The sequence below is a fragment of the Cryptomeria japonica genome, chromosome 4, assembly GCF_030272615.1.
Source record: "Cryptomeria japonica chromosome 4, Sugi_1.0, whole genome shotgun sequence".
NCBI classification, from domain to species: Eukaryota; Viridiplantae; Streptophyta; class Pinopsida; order Cupressales; family Cupressaceae; genus Cryptomeria; species Cryptomeria japonica.
The window spans coordinates 517,261,217-517,281,364 of NC_081408.1; the positions used below are offsets into that span (position 1 = coordinate 517,261,217).

Below are 20,148 nucleotides of genomic sequence, written 5' to 3' on the forward strand. Positions count from 1 at the left end.
CTATAAAGGAAGCCCTCGACCCTAAGAATGCGAATAAGCCTCCCATCCCCCTTCACCAGGGCCTTATCTACAGGATTTATAATTTCCACTTGTCTGAGTGCCCCCCCTTCCAAGAAATTTCATGCTCATTCAACACCCGCTGCCTATCTCTCATCTCCTAGTGGCCTGACCCCCTCCACTTTGTTTCATCTTTTTGTTGAAGCTTTTGCTTCCCTCCAGTTTCCCTTGTCCTCTGTTTCTATTTCTGAGCTAGCCCCTCACACCCTCCCATCCTCCTCTACCAGGAAGGACAAGAAACCCATTTCAAACAAGGGGAAAAGGAAAGTCCCCTGGGAAGTGGAAGAGATTTATCCTTGATAATTCTTCCTCTGACGAGCTGGAAGAGGATAACCCTACTCCTAAAACGAAGGGCAAAAGGAGGTCTCATAGGCTTGCCTCCAAGGGCTCTACTGAGAAGAAGGGAAAACCCCAAAACACTACGAAATTTGAGGATGATATTGACGAGGGCAGGGGTGGTGCCCATTTGAAGGAGTTGGCGAGAGAAGAGGCAGCCATGACCTCTATGGATGTGACATATGTGGTGATCCCTGGGCCCCCTCTAGATACTGAGAATTTGAATTCTAACATTGAGGAACCTGTGGAAAAATTGGCCTAGTGGACCTAAAGGAAATTATGGAAATGGTGGACCCTGTTGTTCGGAGGGCCCTTGAGTTGGATTCTGGAACCCAGGCTAATGTGGGGGTTCCTGGGGATGATGGGGTAAAAAACAAGGAGTCTGACAGGGACGAAAAAGAAAAAGAAGCTGGTATGAGTTTGCCCATGTAGGAGGAGCATAAGGATATTTGAAAGGAAGAATAAGAGGTTCCCAATGGTAACCCTAGAATGGAGGAGCTGCATGGCCTGAACAAAGAGGTTCGTGAACTATTAAAACGCATTGACAACTTGGGACTGGTTCTGGAAACCAAGGAACTCAAAGAGGAAATCAGGGAAATAAAGCACAGGTTGGATATCAGAGAGAATCAGATTGTCATCATCAACAAATTCTACCTATAGGTGCTTCATAGCTCTGCGTTGACACTCTCCCTCCAGCGGGAAATAACTGTCATGGATGATGTTGACAAACAGGTAGCTAAGGAGCTATATAAGTTCCTCTATGATGATTGGGATAAGGTCATAGAAATGATTGAGGTTAGTAAATCGACCCCTTAGGTCTTAAGTTGTTGGTCTTTTTGCTTTAGTTTGGGGTTGGACCCTCTTGTTCTACTATTGAACTCTCTTCGATCTATGTTTTTGATGTTTTGAAACTGTTTTAGTGTTGTTGATAGCTTTTTGCTATGTTAAGGGTTAGTGCCCTGATTAACATTGCTTTTTTAATAAAAAACAAAAACTCATATATTTAACTTTAAATTTGATATAATTAACAGTTAATTATATAATACTAATTATAATATTTACTAATTTCAACATTTTATTATGGTAGCAAAATGTAGAACTAACGAAAATAAATTAGAACAAAAACCTTATCTTTTTTAATACACTATTTATTTTATGCTTTTATAGCTTTTTAATTTATTGTGTTAAGATATTTTTATTTTAATTATATATCATGATATTTAAATTTAATATTAAACATAATATTCTGAAAATAAACAATACATAAAATTTATGTTTTCATAAATTTCATTTATTAAGATTGATATATTTAAGATACCAAACAGAAACCAAGAGAATATGCTCCGCCTCTAGAATTATAATATGCTCCAAAACTATTCAGTCAAAAAGCTGGAATTTTGAAGCCAAAGAACAGCTTGATTCCCGAAAGCCTTTAAATATTCTTATTCTGTATTTAAGAGCGCCAATCCTGAATTTTACGGGACTCACTTTGAAAACCTCTCGAGTAGCTGTTTTCGTCCTAACACAGTGACAATGACGAACTCAGCCAAGGGCTCCGCCAACTTTAGAGTTCCTGTACTGAGCAACGCTGAAGATTTGATAAATTCAGTGGATACGTTTATCTTTGACTGTGATGGTTAGCTGCCATAACGCACATTTAATTTGTTTCTAATAACTGATGGAGCTATAGGTTAAACGTTTTGTTCCCTGTATTTACTATAGGTGTTATATGGAAGGGCGAAACTTTGATAGATGGCGTACCTGAAACTCTAGATATGCTACGATCCAGGGTAAGCGAATTTGTGCTCTAATTTAAATTTTATATGTTAGCATTTAATTGGAAGTGTTTATGTATGATACTAGTAGCAGTATTTCCTTGGTCAACATAATTCTAAATTTATACAAGAAGGAAACAGTTAATTCAAATGAACAGTTTTATCGACTTTTTGTTTTTAAACGGATATTAAATTAGTTACAGACACCTGCAATGATACGTTAGTCTGCGAAGAGAAACCTTGAATCATGACATTCTGGGCGAATTTATCATAAAGCTTAACAACCGTAGAGATGATCTTTTATCTAAATATATACATTTTGATAGATCCTGTAGATTACGTTTGTATAAGGGGTGTTAAAAACAAGTCACCAGTCACCATATGTGTAAAATATCACATTCTTACATACTTCGGTAGTTGTTTTCAACTTATTCTACAGCTTAGCCAAATCCCATTGGTACAATATTTGAACAAACATAGAATAAATGGCTTCAGGTCGATTGTTTGATTGTGCAATGGGTACCCTCAAATGGCGCAATGATAGGAAATTACATTAAATTAGTTGAAGATTTAGTAGTAATACAGCAGGTACTATGGTTCGTTGCAAAGCAAGGAAATAGTCTGTAGGTTATTGTAATACAGTAGTGGGTAAGAAGTGTGTGTGCTCTGCGTGGGGTAGTTTTAGGTAGTACTTGGTATCATCTATATGAGGATCATTAGTGAGACCGGACCTAAATTGTGTTTTACTCAGGTTTGGAGAGCCAAAACTTGAGTGCTTGAGTGTATAATTCCTACACTAGACAGAATTGCTTGATTAAGAACCAAAACTTATGGGTTTGTTTATTGAGCTATTCTAGGAAATAGCAACCAATAATGTGGACTGTCATGTCCTCTTTCGGAGATTGGGGGTCAGGGTTGCCAGCTGACCCATGTTAGGAAGACATTGGCAATTTGAGGTTGGAATTGCCACTGGGGTCATGTCAGGGAGTCATCGAAGATCAGGGATCAAGGCCGAGGCTTGATACCTACTAGATAGTTGTTGGGGATTGAGGTTTGGGGATACTGCTCAACCCATGGTAGAACACGAGGAGGGAGCCGACCTAGTGCTGGTAGACGGTTGTCAAGGATTGGGTTCCTGGGATATCACCTGACCCATTCCAAAGCGCGAAGAGGGAGATGACTCAACAACACACTGAGGTTGGGGGTTGGGGCTTTAGTCTAACCTGTGCCAAGCTGGGAGGGAAGAAAGATGCCAAACCTTTGATTGGAAATGCTATAAGGTTTGTAAGGACGACCTAAATTGTAGCGCATAAAGTTTGAATTTGGAACCTTGGCATCAATTTTGGTCTTGGTCGGCTAGTCTGTTTTGTGTGTTGGTAGAATATAAAACTAGGAAGACTTTTCAATTGTGGGTATGCATGTTATGTTATTGTATCTTCTAGGCACTTGTGTGTAGCGATCTTTTGTGGACAAAAGCCTATACCAGACTGTGATTAGTGGATGAAAACCCATTGGTTGTTGGACTTAGAGGACAAAAATTCTTTGGTTTTTAAGAGCATTCTCACTCAGGGAGTGCATTGAAGCTTTAAGGATTTGCAATAAAGTTCAATGAGTTAGTGTGTACATTGTTGGTTAATGTTTTATGTTGCTATGTAATGATTGTCACAATAGTCCCTTGCTGTAGAGATCAGATCATAATTAATACAAGTTACAGCTAGAGTTTTAATCATTTGTCCAAGTTTATTTGTGTTGTTTGAGTATAAGTAATTATTGCAGTTTGAATATAATTCGGGGAAGACCGTGCTTATATTATTTGGCGAATTTTGTGTTAAGTTTTAATGATCAGATTAGATAGACAACGAATCAAACACAAATGCACAGAGTTTACCTTGGGAAAACCTTCCTCTTGAAGGTGAAAAAAACCCAGCAACGAAATGTGTCTTTGTTATCTTAGTTATGTCAAGTGATTTTACAAGAAATTTGCTTCACACTTGAACCTATATATGTATTGCAACAGTTTGCTATAGAGAAAATCCAATCTGCAATATAGAATGTATGATCTGCAATGAACTCGATCTTCCTTGATAAATTCTCAAACTGTCGTGAATGAATATGAACTGCTTCTATTCGATATGCTGAAGGATGATAAACAATTCGCTGGAGAATGTATTCTACGATCTGCTAGATGTGAGAGTTATTCGATATGCTTATGAATATATATTCCGAACTGCTGAAGAATGATTGTATATATTTGATGATCTGGAAGTGAGAGGGAACGGATCTATATAAACCCATACATGGGTGGCGCCAACCAACACGACCTTTCCAAAAGTCGGCTCAATCATCACGTATTCTTCAAGAACCGATCCAATGCCAAATGACACGTCTTAATCACTAACACGTCTTCCAAGGTGGTGGGTCATAATTAGTTATGTTTTGTTAGCAACCCGTTTCAATATGAAAGTCGGTAATGTATTGAACTTGATTAAATGTGTACGACCGAGAAGGTCCTTCACACATTTGATAGTAAAGTCAGCTCTGAGGATCCGACCGACGCTATCCATCAACATATTGTAGTTTTAGTTTCAAATCTGCTATCTCATTAAAATTTTGGAAAGGGACATAACATGGACGTAGAAAACAGAATATAAACATCATCAATTGGAGGTTTTATAGTAAGGGAGTTTCCATATTCTGATGTTTAATTATAATTGTACTTATACATTGTATTACAAGAAATGGTAAATGCACATAAACAATGTACCTTTGATCTGCATTTTAAAATTGCAGAAGGTATAGGAGAAAGATGTAAACAAAACAAAATGAAAGATATAGACAAAGCAATATGAAATCTGAAGATCATGTAGAAAGACAGATTATGCAACTATAATATGATAGAATATGGACCTTGGAGATACATTGTATAAGCGCCTTGCTTATGAGATGACATAACATAAGATGTCTTATCATCTATGTGATGTGATGCACCAACCATTCACAGTGAGAAATATCAATATTCTAGTAAAGTTCAAAAAAATAAATATGAAATCATGGATCTGATAATCTTATGAAACAATAGTTATTTTGTAGTCCAATAGACCAAATATTTGAATGCATACATAAATAATCAATTGCTTTTTTGAAATTTGGCTTAATGTTATGGTAAAAAATTCAATTAAGAATGCCTACCATTTGTTCAAGTTTTTGGCAAGCAATGACCAACTCTTGGCTTTTACTAGAGATAGGGCATGTTGTGTTTGCACAAGACTAGTATTCTAGTGTCTTTGAGCAATTTTGGTCCCAATTTTTATTTCTCATTCAAGATCAATTCTTGCACGTCTACCTGCCCTAGTTTAGTATCCTTTATCATAGGATACTCACACTCCAACATCGAAGGTGGCTTCATGATTTGAAGTTGATAGGCCATCGTGTGTTCTTTAATACCCCAACAACAATTTTGACAAAGCTTGGTGAATTGAATCTAAATATTACTTGATCTCTGTTGCTGAAAATCATTGCCAAAATTCTAGCACACACTTTTGGAGAGTGATTTTTTATTCCCTGGAGAGCCTTAGCACAATACAAAAACTTGGAAACCCTAGGTGCCTTTGAAAAATTTGTAAAAGATGAAAATCTTGTATTTCTTTGTGGCAACTAGCTAAGGTTTGAGAAATTTCAAAAAATGAGAGACCTTGGATGTTGCTTTGACAACAGTGGTGCTGAAAATCACTGGTTGATACTCTTGAGGGCTCTTTGGGAAACCCTATTTTCCTTTGTTCTTTGCAATTTGATATGATTGATATTTGTGAGAGAAATGGGAATTTGACAATGACATTATAGAGGAAAATTGTGCCCTTGAGTCGACCCAACCGTTGCTGATTTGTGTTTTGGCCCTCTACTTACCAAATTGCTAGATTTGTGTTCATGAAGCTGATTTGGCACTTTTAAAAACTAAAGGATCTTTTGGGATGTCACATGATTCATCCGATCTTGTTCATTTTGCCAACATTCAATTTTTGGTCCTTTGTCACAACATCACATGACCTTGGGTTATTTGCCACGTTTTGGCCTTTGCCAAATTTTAACAAAGCTTAACACTATCTTGTGAGTTTGAGTGATTTCTGATTTTTATCCTTTCAAACTTTTGTCTTGCAATGGTTGGTTGTGTGGTTTGAGGTCTTTTGCCTGTTTTTCACTATAAGAACTTTTCAACATTACGATACATGAGTGTGTGATTTTATGTCATGCCCTTTTTTTACTGTTGCAAACTTTTGATACTCAAATGCATGGTTGCATGCTTTTAAGTCATTTGCTACCTTTTGGATTCTTCAATTTTTTTGATGTCCCTATGGTGCTTGTGCAACTCACCAATGAGATGTCATTTTTTGACAAAAAAACATTTTTGATACTCCTATCTTCTATTGGTTGATTTGAAGGTGTTTGTTGCTTTTCTAATTTCTGAACATTTTGGGCAGGTAGTTTTGTGTTGTGTGTCTCACCAAAGGCTTGTCACAGTTTTTTCTTGCTAACACAACTCTCTTGTTGAAATTGATTAGAGTTGAAAACGCATGAAACAAGCAAATGTGTGAGGAGTTTTTAATGACTAGCTAGGTAGGGAAATGTTGCAATCTTCATATGAAAACAATTCAATTCAAAAAAATTGTGTGGGTACAACACAACAAACATATGAATGCTTAATCAATTCACAATACCATAGAACAACCAAGAGCATTCTAATAAGAACAAGAACTATATTTGTGAATAAAATGAAATCATATGTAGCTAATTCTTATATACTTTTGCTATGGGATGTTAAAATCAGAAGTAGATTGGGAGCGATTGAAGGCAGACTAGCAGTGCATAAGCAGGTCTTATTTCGGATTTGAAATTCTTGGTGATTGTGAAATCCCACCACATATATATATATGGTGTATGAATGGGTGCAAGATGTGAATTGAGCCAACCTAGACTTAGGTGTTTAAAACCTTACAAAACGTGTGAAAGTGCATAAGTAGGTCTTGGCTGACTTGGAGAAATAAAACGTGTGAAGTTTGAAAGTGCAAGTAAAGAGTAAGCGATCAGGTTCTATTTACAAATGATTTAAAACGCTTGAGGGGAACAAAAGAAATTTACAAGATATAATTATCCCTTGGCCGACCCCTTTGTGCAAGTGTGAAATGATTACAACAATGCATATAAAAGAGAGATCATTTTCATTTTCTAGTTCAAATCCAAATGGAATTAATTGCAGAGCAGAAAATAGGATCCGAATTCCAGCAGCAGGTGGATAGCAAATTCCATAGCAGGAAAGCAAATTCCAGAGAAATCTGCAAATATTGTCAAGAAATAAATCTGATCAGGGCAGAGAAGAAGCGAATCTTCACAAACAACTCAAAGTGTGAATTAAGAGCAAAATTCAAGTGCGAATTGAAGATGAGTGAAAGGCAGATCAGACCTGAAAGTAGTGCAAATGCCAGCAAACAAGGTGTGCAAATACCAGCAAACAAGGTGCAAAGTTGAACAGATCTCAAGTAACAACTTGAGCATTTAAGGAAATGTTGAAAGTGCATGAAGCATGAAGGGGTTAATATTAATGGAGCAGAGGCAGATTTGAAGGAGCGGGCAGCAAATTCCATACCAGCAGAAGTGCCATTTGGATTTAGGCATCAACATAAGGGTTCGAGGTGGCGAATTGAGACAAGATTGCAAATTGACTACACACAGATGTGAATACATTTTTTCACTGTTTTTAACACTTTCAGGTCTGAAAGTGCAGAATTTCAGGGTTATAGACTTTGTTTCCAGACTTAAAGTGTCATTTCCAGGTTGGAAAGGGTTTTGGAAACATGATTTGGGAAGTGTTAATATTATTTTCATTCATTTCATAATGTTGTGAAGAAAGAATTATCATGAAAGCTTAAGGTTTTTCATCATGAATTAGGAATGTGTAAGTTTGAGTTTTATTTCATTCTTTTTGAGTCAAAAAGTGTTATCTTTCAGGCTTGATGCAAGGAATGAGGTGCATGGAACATGGAGTGAAGGACTTCACAACATGAAAGAGTCAAGTTTCAATTCATACAAGGAAGCGGATCAAGGATGAAGGAACTCAACAATGCGAGGAGAATCAATGTCATGGAATCCACACAATGAAGGAGAATCAAGGACATGTTCCACATTACAAGAGGATCACCAAAGAAAGATTACTCTAGAAGGATGAAAAACAAGCTGATTACATTGGTCTTGGAAATCCAAGATCAAGATGAAGGACTCTACAAGATGATTAGTGCAAGACGACATCAAGATGAGGACAAGGTACAAGACATTACAACAAGGAGGATTGCTTAACTACAACAAGGAGCATCAAGGCAAGATTCACACTTCAAGGAGGTAATGCGAAATCAAGGAACCACAACTGCAGGGTGAACATTTCAAAAGGATGAAGAAAACATTTCAAGAATTCCAAGATATGGAGAAGGATAAATGAACAAAGGATTCCACAACATGAAGTCAAAACTACACCAAGGAATCACAAGATAAAAAAAGGATTCCAAAGAAGAAAGATTCCAAAACATGAAGATGAAATGTGATCAAGGATGATATTGTGATAGTTTCAGAAGAGTGAATCAAAATTAGAAACTTGATCAAGATGATGCAATTTGGGAATATGGACCATCACAATCAATCATAGGAAAATATGATGATGTTGAGTATCAAGAGATATTGATAAGGATGGAATGACTTCTTTGTGACGATCTACAAGGAGTGCAAGCCAATGTGGCGCTTGTTCACCTCAACCAATCAAGCGATGCCATGTTGACATGTCCAAGTTCAATGGACCTGATTCATCAACAACTATACATGTGGAAGGCACTAAATTCAATGTAACAACTCCTATTTTCTCATTGGTCCTTTCCCCTCAAAGGACATACATTCAAGACATGTAGTTTTCCCATTGGGTGATATTAAATGAAAGGTGGTTGTTGTTGTTACTACCCTAATTAGGGTTTTATTTGAATTATCTTGGCCACTAATTTCAAATCAATCCTGGCCCTTCATTTGTAATCAAGAGCTCTATATAAGGTTTGACCTTCTCAATTGTAGAGGTTAATAATAGAGCAATAGTAACAGATTAGGAGCCAACAATAGAAGCAGTAGTAGTAGGAGGAGACTAGAAATTGTTTCCAAGACTATGTCGAAATAAATACATGATTTTCATTGAAGATATAGTGGATCTTTGTATGAGTTTCAACTTGTTGGATGGTTTCTACTTCTCAATTAGTTTAGAGTTGTTTACATGGAGTTGATTAGTTAAATGGAAGATCTTATTGTTGATTAATGGTGAAGCCTGTATGTTCATACCATTTGTGATTTATTGATTGCAAGTTTTAGTGCATGGTTAGTTTGAACTCATATTGAAAGCTTAACTTCAATTGCTTTATACTCATTGTTCATGGTGTTGATGTGCATAAGTGATTTGAAAATCATTTGCGTACCCTTAGGAGATTGCACCATCTTTGTGTAGTTGTTTCCACATGGCGAAGCAAAGCTTGGTTTGGTTTCACTAAGTTAGCGATCATTTCTTGTATTGTTAGGATTTTAGATTAGATTCTTTAAACCTTGGTCCCTTTTGTTTTTTATTTTCCAAGTTAGTTAAGTATTCCAAGTTCCAGCAAAGTGTAGGTCCCTTTGTGTTACCAGCAATATCACATCATTTCACTAAGTCTATCCACCATAAAAGTCGCATTGTTTGCATTATAAACCTTGGGGTTGCCTTATTTGATCGCATAGCTTAGCATATGAGGTTTCCTTGTTCAAGTGAGGATAGAATACTTGGTATTTAATTCTGGGTTCAAAGTGTCATAAAAAACACATCAACAGGTACAATGCCATTAATTTCATCACATCTTCATTAAAACACAAAACCCAATGCTTAACACCTTGGAAAGTGATTAGTAGGTATTGGTGCCTCTAAATAGCATGAAACTAGACCAAAAATTTGGGCGCTTTGTTCCCAGGGAGTCTTAAGCCCCTCCACAAGAATGCACAGTTAGCAGGGATATGGTAGGGCCCGCTTCCTTTAAAAACAATGCCCCTCAATATTGTATGGCCTGTAGGTTAGAAGATAGGAGATTCCAAATATCAATAGATAAGAACCAAACACAAGAAAAATATACCACAAAAATAGCTCGATGAATGATAGGCTTGGTAAGAGTGGTACAACCCAATATAAGAGAACTCCTTCAATTGCCCTTTATACTCAACAAAATCTTCAATAAAACTACACAAACACTTTCAACAATCTGCAACATCAAAATATGTCAAAAATATCCATGACTACAACACTCAAAATTGAAACTTTGATTTGAAGCACAATGGTTATCTTTGTATGAAATCAATCAGCTAGCTATGGGGGTTTTCATCCCCAAAGCCAGCAACTCCAAGAGGGTTTTCGTCCTCAAGAAGCTTTGGAAGAACTCAGGTTCATTCTGGCAGCATAACAATATCATTCACAAGTCTAAGCTCACAAATGAGCTAACATCCTCCTTATATAGCTTTCTGGATGGAAATATTCAATTTAAAAATTTAATATTTATTTTTTCACCAAAATGACCTTTTTGAAAAGTAAATGATATTTGAATGTGCAAAAATGCCCCCCATGCCCTATGTGTCCAACTTGGAAACCCACTTTAATGCCTTTTTAAAAAAAAGATATAACACTTAAGCTATCGCTTTAATATTCAACATTAGTATCTTAAGTGAATATTTAAATCAAGCACAGCTAAGCTTAAAAGGAGAAAAGTTGGTTTACTGTAAATAGAAAAAGAGAATAGAACAAACATATGCTCAGTTTCTATTAATAGGAAAACAACAAGAGAAAAATCAATGTGAGAGGAAGCCTATTCTTAGGTGTTTCCAGTTCACCCTTTATATATGATTCATGTACATAAATGCTGATTTTTTAAGGTTAGGTTGATTCTGATTCAGAACCAAATAATATCAAGGAATAAATATTGGACTAAAAGAATCTTGTTTATTTTTGCAAGAAAACATAAAAGGAATGTCTTGCATTTTGATTTGTATATATGAAATGTAAAATATATTACAACTTTCACCAATACGTATTCTTCATATAGGGAAAGAGCCTTGTATTCATGACAAACAACTCAACAAAGTCACGCAAGCAATACAGGAAGAAGTTTGAAGCACTTGGTCTTACCGTTCAGGAGGTTAGACTAGAACATCTCAAAATTGTCTTTAACTTCATGCCATAACTAGTACTAAATATGGAGCGATCCTAATCTGTCTTTGTAATGTGTAGGAAGAGATTTTTCCGTCATCTTTTGCAGCGGCTGCTTATTTGAAGTCTATTGATTTCCCACAGGAGAAAAAGGTGTCTTTAAATGATTGCTTTCGTGTGAAGTCTTCTATTACGTATTTTTAATTTAGTTGAACTGGGAAATATTACTTTAGCTTTGGCTTTGCTAAACAATGTATATTTGTGCTAGATAACATCATATCAGGACAATATTAAATAATATTATAACTGATATGGGCTGAAAAATACTACATGATTGGGACATCTATTATAGCTGTTATGTTGACTAGAGTTAAAATAAATTAGCAGAATCCATAAGCATATGTGTTTGTGGAATTATTTGAAGAGTGAGAAATAAATAAAAGTTTTGTACTGTTGGAAGTTGGTAGGCAGGAATTGGAAGTGTCAAATCTCTTTTTAAGACTTTTAGCCTGTAAACATTAGTTTCTCTTGTGCAAATAAGCATTCCGAAATGGAATTCATATCACAACAAATGGATTCTAGTAGAATATATTAGGATTTGGTAGAGATTTATTAATTCAATAAAAAAACATACATAAGAATTTTTCTTGAGAATCATATTTCATCAAAGTTGACTGTTTCAAAATCTTGCATTTACCTTTATTTGACCATAGAAATAAAATGGACTGATGTTAAATTCCGAAAAAATACATTAGTATCTGATATAGAAATATTAATTCAGTCCAAACATATATAAGAAGGTTGCTTAGGAATCATAATTTATTTGAATAATGTCAAAATCTTGCATCTTACCTTTATTTGAGCCATAGCAGTAAAACTCTTTTGGGAAAAAAAATCAGCAAACTAAAAGTATAAGATTTTTTTTGGAGAAATTGGGATTTAAATGGGAAAAATCTGGATAAAAAAAAACATATTTTTTTTCTTGAAAAAGCGACAAAAACTACTCGTTCTGAAATTTAAAGGCATTTCCATAGCATAAAGATATAGAGAGCAAATAAAATAGAGTTTAGCCCATGAATTGTCTAAAATAGAGAGTTTAGCCTTTGAATTGTCCAAATGAAAAGTTTGTCTAAAATAGCAGAATGCGGTGTAGCATGTAAGCTTTGCTAGTGAATGATTCTTTGGTAAGTTCTGTACGAAGTTGACAAAGTTATTGCTAAGTTAGCTGAAATGTCTATCACTGGTTTTTAAGAATTTTTGCAATATGTTCCCAAGTAATTTTAACAAACAGTTTGTATGCAAACTTGTATCCAATGACCAATGATATTTGCAGGCAGATTATAAAGATTTTCCAGTAGCACAGAGTCATACAACTTATGACAGCCTAAAGTAGGGTTCTCAGATTTAAATCAGATCTAGAATTCCTTTTTTATTCTTGAAACTCAGGCAATGATATTATCATTTATGGCATACACAAAATTATACAAATTGTGCACCTTAATGTCAGCACTTCCGAATTGTAGAGATTATATCAGTTCGAACAGCAATGTAGACAGCATCTTGCCTTCATACCAAACCCATCCCAGGCGTATCATGAGTTGGAAATGATTCTACACCAAAGATAGGAGGAATAGCATCTCACAGGAAGGGAAACTCCACGCTTAAGCTTTGCAAATGGAAGTAGAGGCTGATAACAAAAAGGAAGCTCACAATTCCACCAAGGGATACCCGTGTTTGTATAGGTGCACTTTCACCTGAATCAAGGGCAAGGAGGGCGCTCTTGAAGGGTGCACAAGGACAAGGAATGGCGCCACCGAAGGTTAGTTAGGGACAAGTATGGGCGCAAGTCCATGCTGGAGAGAGACAAAGGTCAGCGGGGTTCAAGGTGTTACAAGGACAAATAAGGTGGAATTCCATGGTAGTCAAGGACAAATGAAAGGCGGAATCGAAGGTGAATAAGGACTAATGACCAAATTGGTGAAAATTCAAAGTTAATTAAGGACAAGTGAATGAAAACTCCATCTCTCAACACGGATTCCAGCTTTCAACTTAGGCATTCCATGCTCAAACAAGGATTTAATCTTTGATTTTAGGAATTTCTTATCTTGACTTAAGACCTTAACCTTTCATCTTGGATTTTTTCATTTCAAACAAGGGGTTTTCATAAAAATGTACTTTGTCCCAAAGATTTTCACAACATTTCCTTATTTTCCCTTCTTGTCAAGGTCGGAAATCCAACCTTGACAAGGATTTTCCTTGTCCTTACATCACATTCTTGAAATTTTTCCTCATTTTTCAACACTTATCATTTTTCAAACCTCATCCTTCCGACAACTTTCTTGACAACTTTTGCAACAATTTTTGCACTTTGACAACCCTGACAATATTTTGCAACTTTGACAACATGGACAATATTTTGCAGCTTTGACAACCTTGCTCACAATTCTCAGTCTTGACAGTCTATCATGGATTCTGGATCCGAAGCATGCATTCCTGATTGGACCACACCTTCAAGGACAAACTTTGCGCTCTAAGTCACTTCAAGGATTGATCAAAGCATTATTCTCAGATTGACAAGACAACACAGAACCTTCTCACAAACAAAGGCTAAAGACATGAAATTATTACCAAGCTAAGCAACTAAGCAAAAAAGTGGGGGTCCCCATTTGCAATAGGGCATGTGTGTTTACAACACAATAGGTACATGTTGCGAGCAGGAATGTTACAAGTGCCCACCATTCACTTGTTGGTGGCGGTATGCCTCTGAGGTGAAAGTTTGATTTTTTGGATGGACCTAGGGGGACGAAGAGAAAATTTGATGACGAGGATGGCCAACAAACAAAAAAGCAAAAAAGCGAAGTGGATGAAGAGGTAAGCCAAAGGTGCGAAAAATTGAAAAAATTAAAATCTGAAGGTAAATTTTTTTACAAAGGATTGAAGGTGAACAAATTAAGGATGAAAAGAATAGGGAGAAGGAAATTGGCTATTAAAATATTAAAAAATATGGTGGAAGCACAAAGGAGTTTTGTAAAGAAAATAAAAAATATGGAGTTAATTGAAAAATTTAAACAAAGGAAGAAAATAAAGGATAGTCAAATATTAAAAAAAAAGGAGCTAGGAATATTAAGTGAAGGAAATTATTTTTTATATGAATAATAAAGTGTGTCATCACTAAGATAACCTTGAATGAAGGAACTCATTATAAAGCAAGTCGATGAAGATATTTCTCCATACCATGGAAAAGAGCATGAAAAGTTAAACTCAATAGGGTACATGTATTGAGAAGTTCCAAAGATGATTGAGGAAGGCTGGTAAACATAGGACGTACAAGCACGGTGAAGACAAGCCGCATGTGAAGCTAGGAGGGAAGAAATCGTACAAGAAGTTGTACACAAGCAAGTTACAGAGGGAACCGTACACGGGGGTACAGCCGTACAGGGTTGAGAAGGGGCTGTACAACTGAGGAAGACTATACGTGAGGAGGGTCACAAAGTTGTATGCAAACAAGATGCATCTGCATGGAGAGCTCAAACTGTATGTACACTTTGGTAGGATATCACATGGCAAAGGGAGGAATGTAGGACCACACAACAAGGTGAGCAACCCGCATGTGAAAAGATACTGCTATTCGTATGCAATCTGACCGTACAGGTGGAGGCCGTACATTGCGAGAGGAAGCCAGAGCAATCCGTATGAGGGGGAAATCATTGTAAGGAGTCTGTATGGAGGTGCGAGTTGCAATCTGTACGGAGGTGTCAAGGGAGGAACCAACGAAGAAGATCACATGGTGTGAACAAGTTTTGGCAACCCTCATCATAGTCATTGTAACGACTTGATTGATATTATAAACGAGAAAAACAAAGGCAAGTCACCAGTTGTTGCAGCCATGGCGAGCAACACAAAGGGGAAAAAGCACAAATCCCACATTGTAGGTGGGAAATAGAGAACTGATGAACTAGTTAGAACTGACTCCATCACATTGGAAAACTTGACTGAGAGTGAATGTAGAAGCCAATGGGTAAACACCGAGGATGACGGCTTGATTTTGAAGCGGGCAGTTCGGAATGTGTCAGTCAACAAGGCCATGTAGTTGCCATTTTTTAGCTCCAAGGTGTTTGAGCCTTACTTCAAGGCCATGTTAGTTCATTATGATCGGGTGAGGAGGGAGTATGTCATCACCTATAATGGCTGCAAGGTCACTATCTAGTATCGGCACTTTGTCTTGTAAACAACAGTTACAAACCTTACATTTTTGTTCCTAAATACATAGTGAATCTATGGCAATTGTTGTTGTAATGGTGAATGAATGTAGTGATCATGGGTAATGAGATTGTTAAAATCTTCATAGAAATAGTGTAATGCCCGTTTTAGGAACAATGCAATATAACCTCAAAATGCAATGTTCTGATACCACTTGTAATGTCCCCTTCAGTTATTAATTATGAAATAGGAACATTTAACTCATAAGAATCAATTGCAAGAGACTTCTTTACTCAAGATCACTATTAATGCTTATAAGTGAGGATAATCAATGCAAGAAAGATTTGATACACAATGATTTCCACTTATAATATGATGGTTTGAAGTCAATATTAATGCCATCTCTGATTTAGCAATTAGGTGTATGCAAAATGATATTGACCAATAGATATATATATGTATATGCACTAGGTGCAATGCAACCAATGGATTATCTCTGCTTTTCCTAATATATTCGATGATGTTATGCAAGATGATCTCTGATCTGCAACTCTGCAATGTCTGATATAACAGTGTAGAATATGCTGTAAGTTAGATTTTTCAATCTCTAGATTTAGATGACATTACTGCTCTTCCTGATATGGCAATTGCTGAATAGATGCTTCAAAGTTTCAAACCTCCTCCTTGAATTATAGCAATAATGTTTGCAAGCTGTGTCTGATTTGACAATGGTATTGTACTGATAAACTATTACAAAGTAATTGGTAAATATTTGCTTAATATTAACAGAGATCAATAGATCTTTATATACAAGAAGAAAGAGGACGTTTCCTTAGGAAACGATCATGAAGAATAGAAACATTCTATTTTAGCTAACAACTAACTAAGTATTTACAAAATATTACAGTAGATTACCATTAACAATAAATAGAAACTATCTATTATCGTAATACCCTCCCTTAATGGTTAATCTATCCACTACACCAAGCTGTCCTCTGAATTTGACAAACTTATCTGGATCAAGTGGCTTGGTGAGAATGTCTGCAGTTTGATCCACTGTAGGAACATATTGCAAGTCTATGATCGTGTCTTCAACCAGCTGCCGTATGTAATGACAATGAACATCTACATGCTTGGTTCGTTCATGGAAGGCTGGATTCCGTGCTAACTTGATAATGCCATCGTTATCACACGGTGGTCGGTCCTGCTGGTGACATCTGCATATCCCCAAGCATCCGACGAAGCTAGACAGTTTCACAACCTGCCTTAACTGCCCCTTTGTATTCGGCCTTTGTAGAGGAGAGAGAAACAACCTGTTGCTTCTTACTGGTCCATGTGACGGCACCGGATCCCAAACTAAACACATATCCAGAAGTTGACTTTTTATCGTCAACAGAGCCGACCCAATCTAAATCTGTGAATCCACGGAGTCTAGGATTAGAACTCCGAGAGTAGAGAATTCCATAATCAGTAGTGCCCTTCACATAACAAAGCACTCGCTTTGTAGCTATCCAATGATCAACCTTGGGAGTTATCATAAAGCATGAATTGTAGTTGACTGCGAAGCTGATATCAGGTCTAGTAGCAGAGAGGTAGATGAGACTACCTACTAGTTGACTGTATGTAGTATCATCAACGGGAGGAGAATCAGACTGGGCTGATCACTTCAGACCTTTCTCCATAGGTGTAGATGCAGTCTTGCAATCTTGCATACGAAACTTGTCTAACAGAGCCCTAGCATATTTAGACGGAGAAATGAATATACCAGAAGGCTGCTGCCAAACCTCAACACCTAGGCAATAATGCAAGAGCCCAAGGTCAGTCATGTCAAAAGACCGGCATAAACTCTGTTTGATTCCCCGAATCAAAGATGCCGAACTGCCGGTGATGATCAAATCATCCACATAAATGACCAGAAGGATGATATCATTGTCAGTAGTTTTGATGTACAAGTTTGAGTTTGAAGAACTCCTCTTGAAGCTTTGATCACTGAGTTACTTATCAATTTTTATGTACCATGCCCTAGGGGCTTGCTTCAAACCATAGAGAGCTTTCACCAGTCTGAGAACCTGGTGTTCTTTACTTGCAACCTTGAAATCTGGAGGCTGCGTCATGTAGACCTTTTCTTGTAGGTCACCATTTAGGAAAGCACTCTTGACGTCCATCTGATGGACCTTCCAGCCAAACTGTGCTGCCATGGCTAGGACTAATTTGATAGTGCTCATCTTGGCTGTAGGAGCAAAGGTCTCCTCATAATCAATGCCCTGACGCTGAGAAAATCCCTTTGCAGCTAAGCGAGCTTTGTAATTATCCAAAGTACCATCAGACTTGTATTTGATTTTGTAGACCCATTTGCAGCCAATGGGTTTCTTCCTTGGTGGAAGATCAGAAAGTTCCCAGGTGTGATTCTTCAACAGGCTTTGGTGTTCAAATTGCATAGCCCGTTCCCATTCTGGAATATCTTTGGCCTTGGAGTATGTCTGAGGTTCAAACACACTGTGAATGTTGGCCATGAGAGCAAAATTAACTGTCCCTGCAGGTTTGCTCTTTTTCCGAGTAGTTCTCCCATCAATGAGTTCATCATCCCGTAGATCAACAAGTGTCTTGGCCCACAATTTAGGCCGGAGAGGAGAAGGACCAACATTAGCATCAGGAGATGCTCTATGATCAGGTTCCTCATCAGAAGAATCCGGATCAAAATCAGGTGAAGCATCTGCAAATCTGGGTGATCCTGCAGGAGAAGTCGGAGGTGTATGTACAAGAATCACTGGGATAACTGGAGCTACTGGAGCTGCAAGAGCCCTCCCATCAGGTGGACCTAATGGAAGTCTAACTCCCAAATCATGAGCCTTCATAGGCTGGTTTGCTGAATCAGGAACAGGAGAGACAGGCATGAAGGGTCCTCGCTGCTCATCAAAGACTACATTAGGACTATATAGGAGACGAGATGTCTCAATTTCGATCAAGCGGTAGGCTTTGTGAAGACTACTGTATCCAGTAAGCATAAGTTTCTGGCTCTTGGCATCCAACTTGGTGTGTGAAGCATCAGGGATCCAAACATAAGCAAGGAAGCTGAAAACCTTCAAATGACTGATTTTGGGCTTGCGACCTGACCAAGCCTCTTCCAGAGTCTTGCCTTTGACCACCACAGTGGGTGACTGGTTCAAAAGGTAGACTGCAGTGTTAATTGCTTTTGCCCAAAATTGCTTCGGAACATGTCTGTGGTTGAGCATGGATCTAGCCATCTCAGTGATTGTTGTATTCTGACGTTCAACTACACTGTTCTGTTGGGGTGTGGTTAACTGGCGCTTAATGCCATGAATATCACAGACGCTAGAGAATTCATTAGAACAAAATTCCCCCCGATTATTTGATCTAAGAGCAATAATAGATTTCCTAGACTCTTTCAACTAGATGTTTAAACTTCTGAAATACAGTAAACGCTTATGATTTCTTTGCAAGAAAATAGACCCACATTTTTCTACTGAAATCATCAACAAACAACAGAAAATACTTGGACCCAAGAACAGAAGGAGTACCCATAGGGCCGCAGATATCAACACGAACAAGCTGAAGTACCAGAGAAGCCCGCCATGAATCGCCACTTTTGAAGGGTGTGCGATGTTGCTTCCCAGCCTGGCATGCATCACAAACTCCAAGCTGTTGAGTCTGAATCTCTGGCAATCTGAGGACAAGCGCGTCCCAAGCAAGCTGAGCAAGATAGCACACATTTAAGTGCCCATATCGTTGATGCCAAAGTGTACTGAGAGAAGACTCCTGAGCAGCCATAGCGAGGTCTTGAGAAACACCAGAATCTGCAAGTCTGAAAAGACCATGATCCTCAAGACCATCTGCAACAACTGATTGAGTCTCCCGATCAGTGATGATGCACTGATGTGAACTGAAGGTGACATCCAACTATGGAGAGTGTCGTAGCATCCGACTGACTGAGAGTAGATTGAGTTCCATCCCTGGAACGTGGAAGACATCGAGGAAAATGAGATTCCTCCTAGCAGACTGAATTTGAATGTTGCCTTTGTCGACAATCGTGTATTCTTCCCTGCCACCAAATATAAAAAATTTGAATAAGGCTGGTAGTTAGTGAACCAGTCTCGACGGTGGGTGAAATGACTAGAGGCACCTGAATCAATATACCAGGCAGACGATTTGACATGATCTGCGGGTCTTTTAGCCATGAAGGCGTAAAAGGCAGATTCTATCTGCTCAGTGTGCTCTGAACTGTTCGCTTTGGGCTGCAAACTAGATTGCTTAGCTTGGGCAGCTAAGCGCTTCCGACATTCAACCTTCATGTGACCATACTTGTGGCACTAGTTGCATTGAATGTTCTTTTTCTTGGAGCCTTCTGATGCAGGAGCAGAGGGTTTCTGCTGAGGAGACTGCTGAGAATGAGACTTGCCCTTATCCTTGTAAAAAGAATTAGCAGCAAAGGCTTGTTCTGTGGAGGTGGAGCTGAAACTGCTACTGAACTGCTGTGTCCACCGATCTTGTTGAAGCAGAAGTGTGCAGAGATCTATGAACTTC

General features: G+C 37.7%; 1 protein-coding gene across 8 annotated transcripts in view; it reads left to right on the top strand.

Annotated features, from left to right (window-relative positions):
* Nucleotides 1-1,713: 1,713 nt before the first annotated feature.
* The window catches only part of LOC131031236 (phosphoglycolate phosphatase 1A, chloroplastic), a 194,977-nt gene continuing 176,542 nt past the window's right edge, over nucleotides 1,714-20,148 (top strand). For 2 of the 8 annotated variants that reach the window (XM_057962286.2, XM_057962288.2), the window contains exons 1-4: nucleotides 1,717-2,029; nucleotides 2,116-2,183; nucleotides 11,303-11,395; nucleotides 11,488-11,559. In XM_057962286.2, the coding sequence (XP_057818269.2) occupies nucleotides 1,927-2,029; nucleotides 2,116-2,183; nucleotides 11,303-11,395; nucleotides 11,488-11,559 (336 nt within the window). In that variant the 5' untranslated portion in view covers nucleotides 1,717-1,926. Of the gene's footprint in view, nucleotides 2,030-2,115; nucleotides 2,184-11,302; nucleotides 11,396-11,487; nucleotides 11,560-20,148 lie in introns of all 8 variants that reach the window. The other 6 variants (XM_059219923.1, XM_057962287.2, XM_057962285.2 and 3 more) reach the window with 6 other exon arrangements.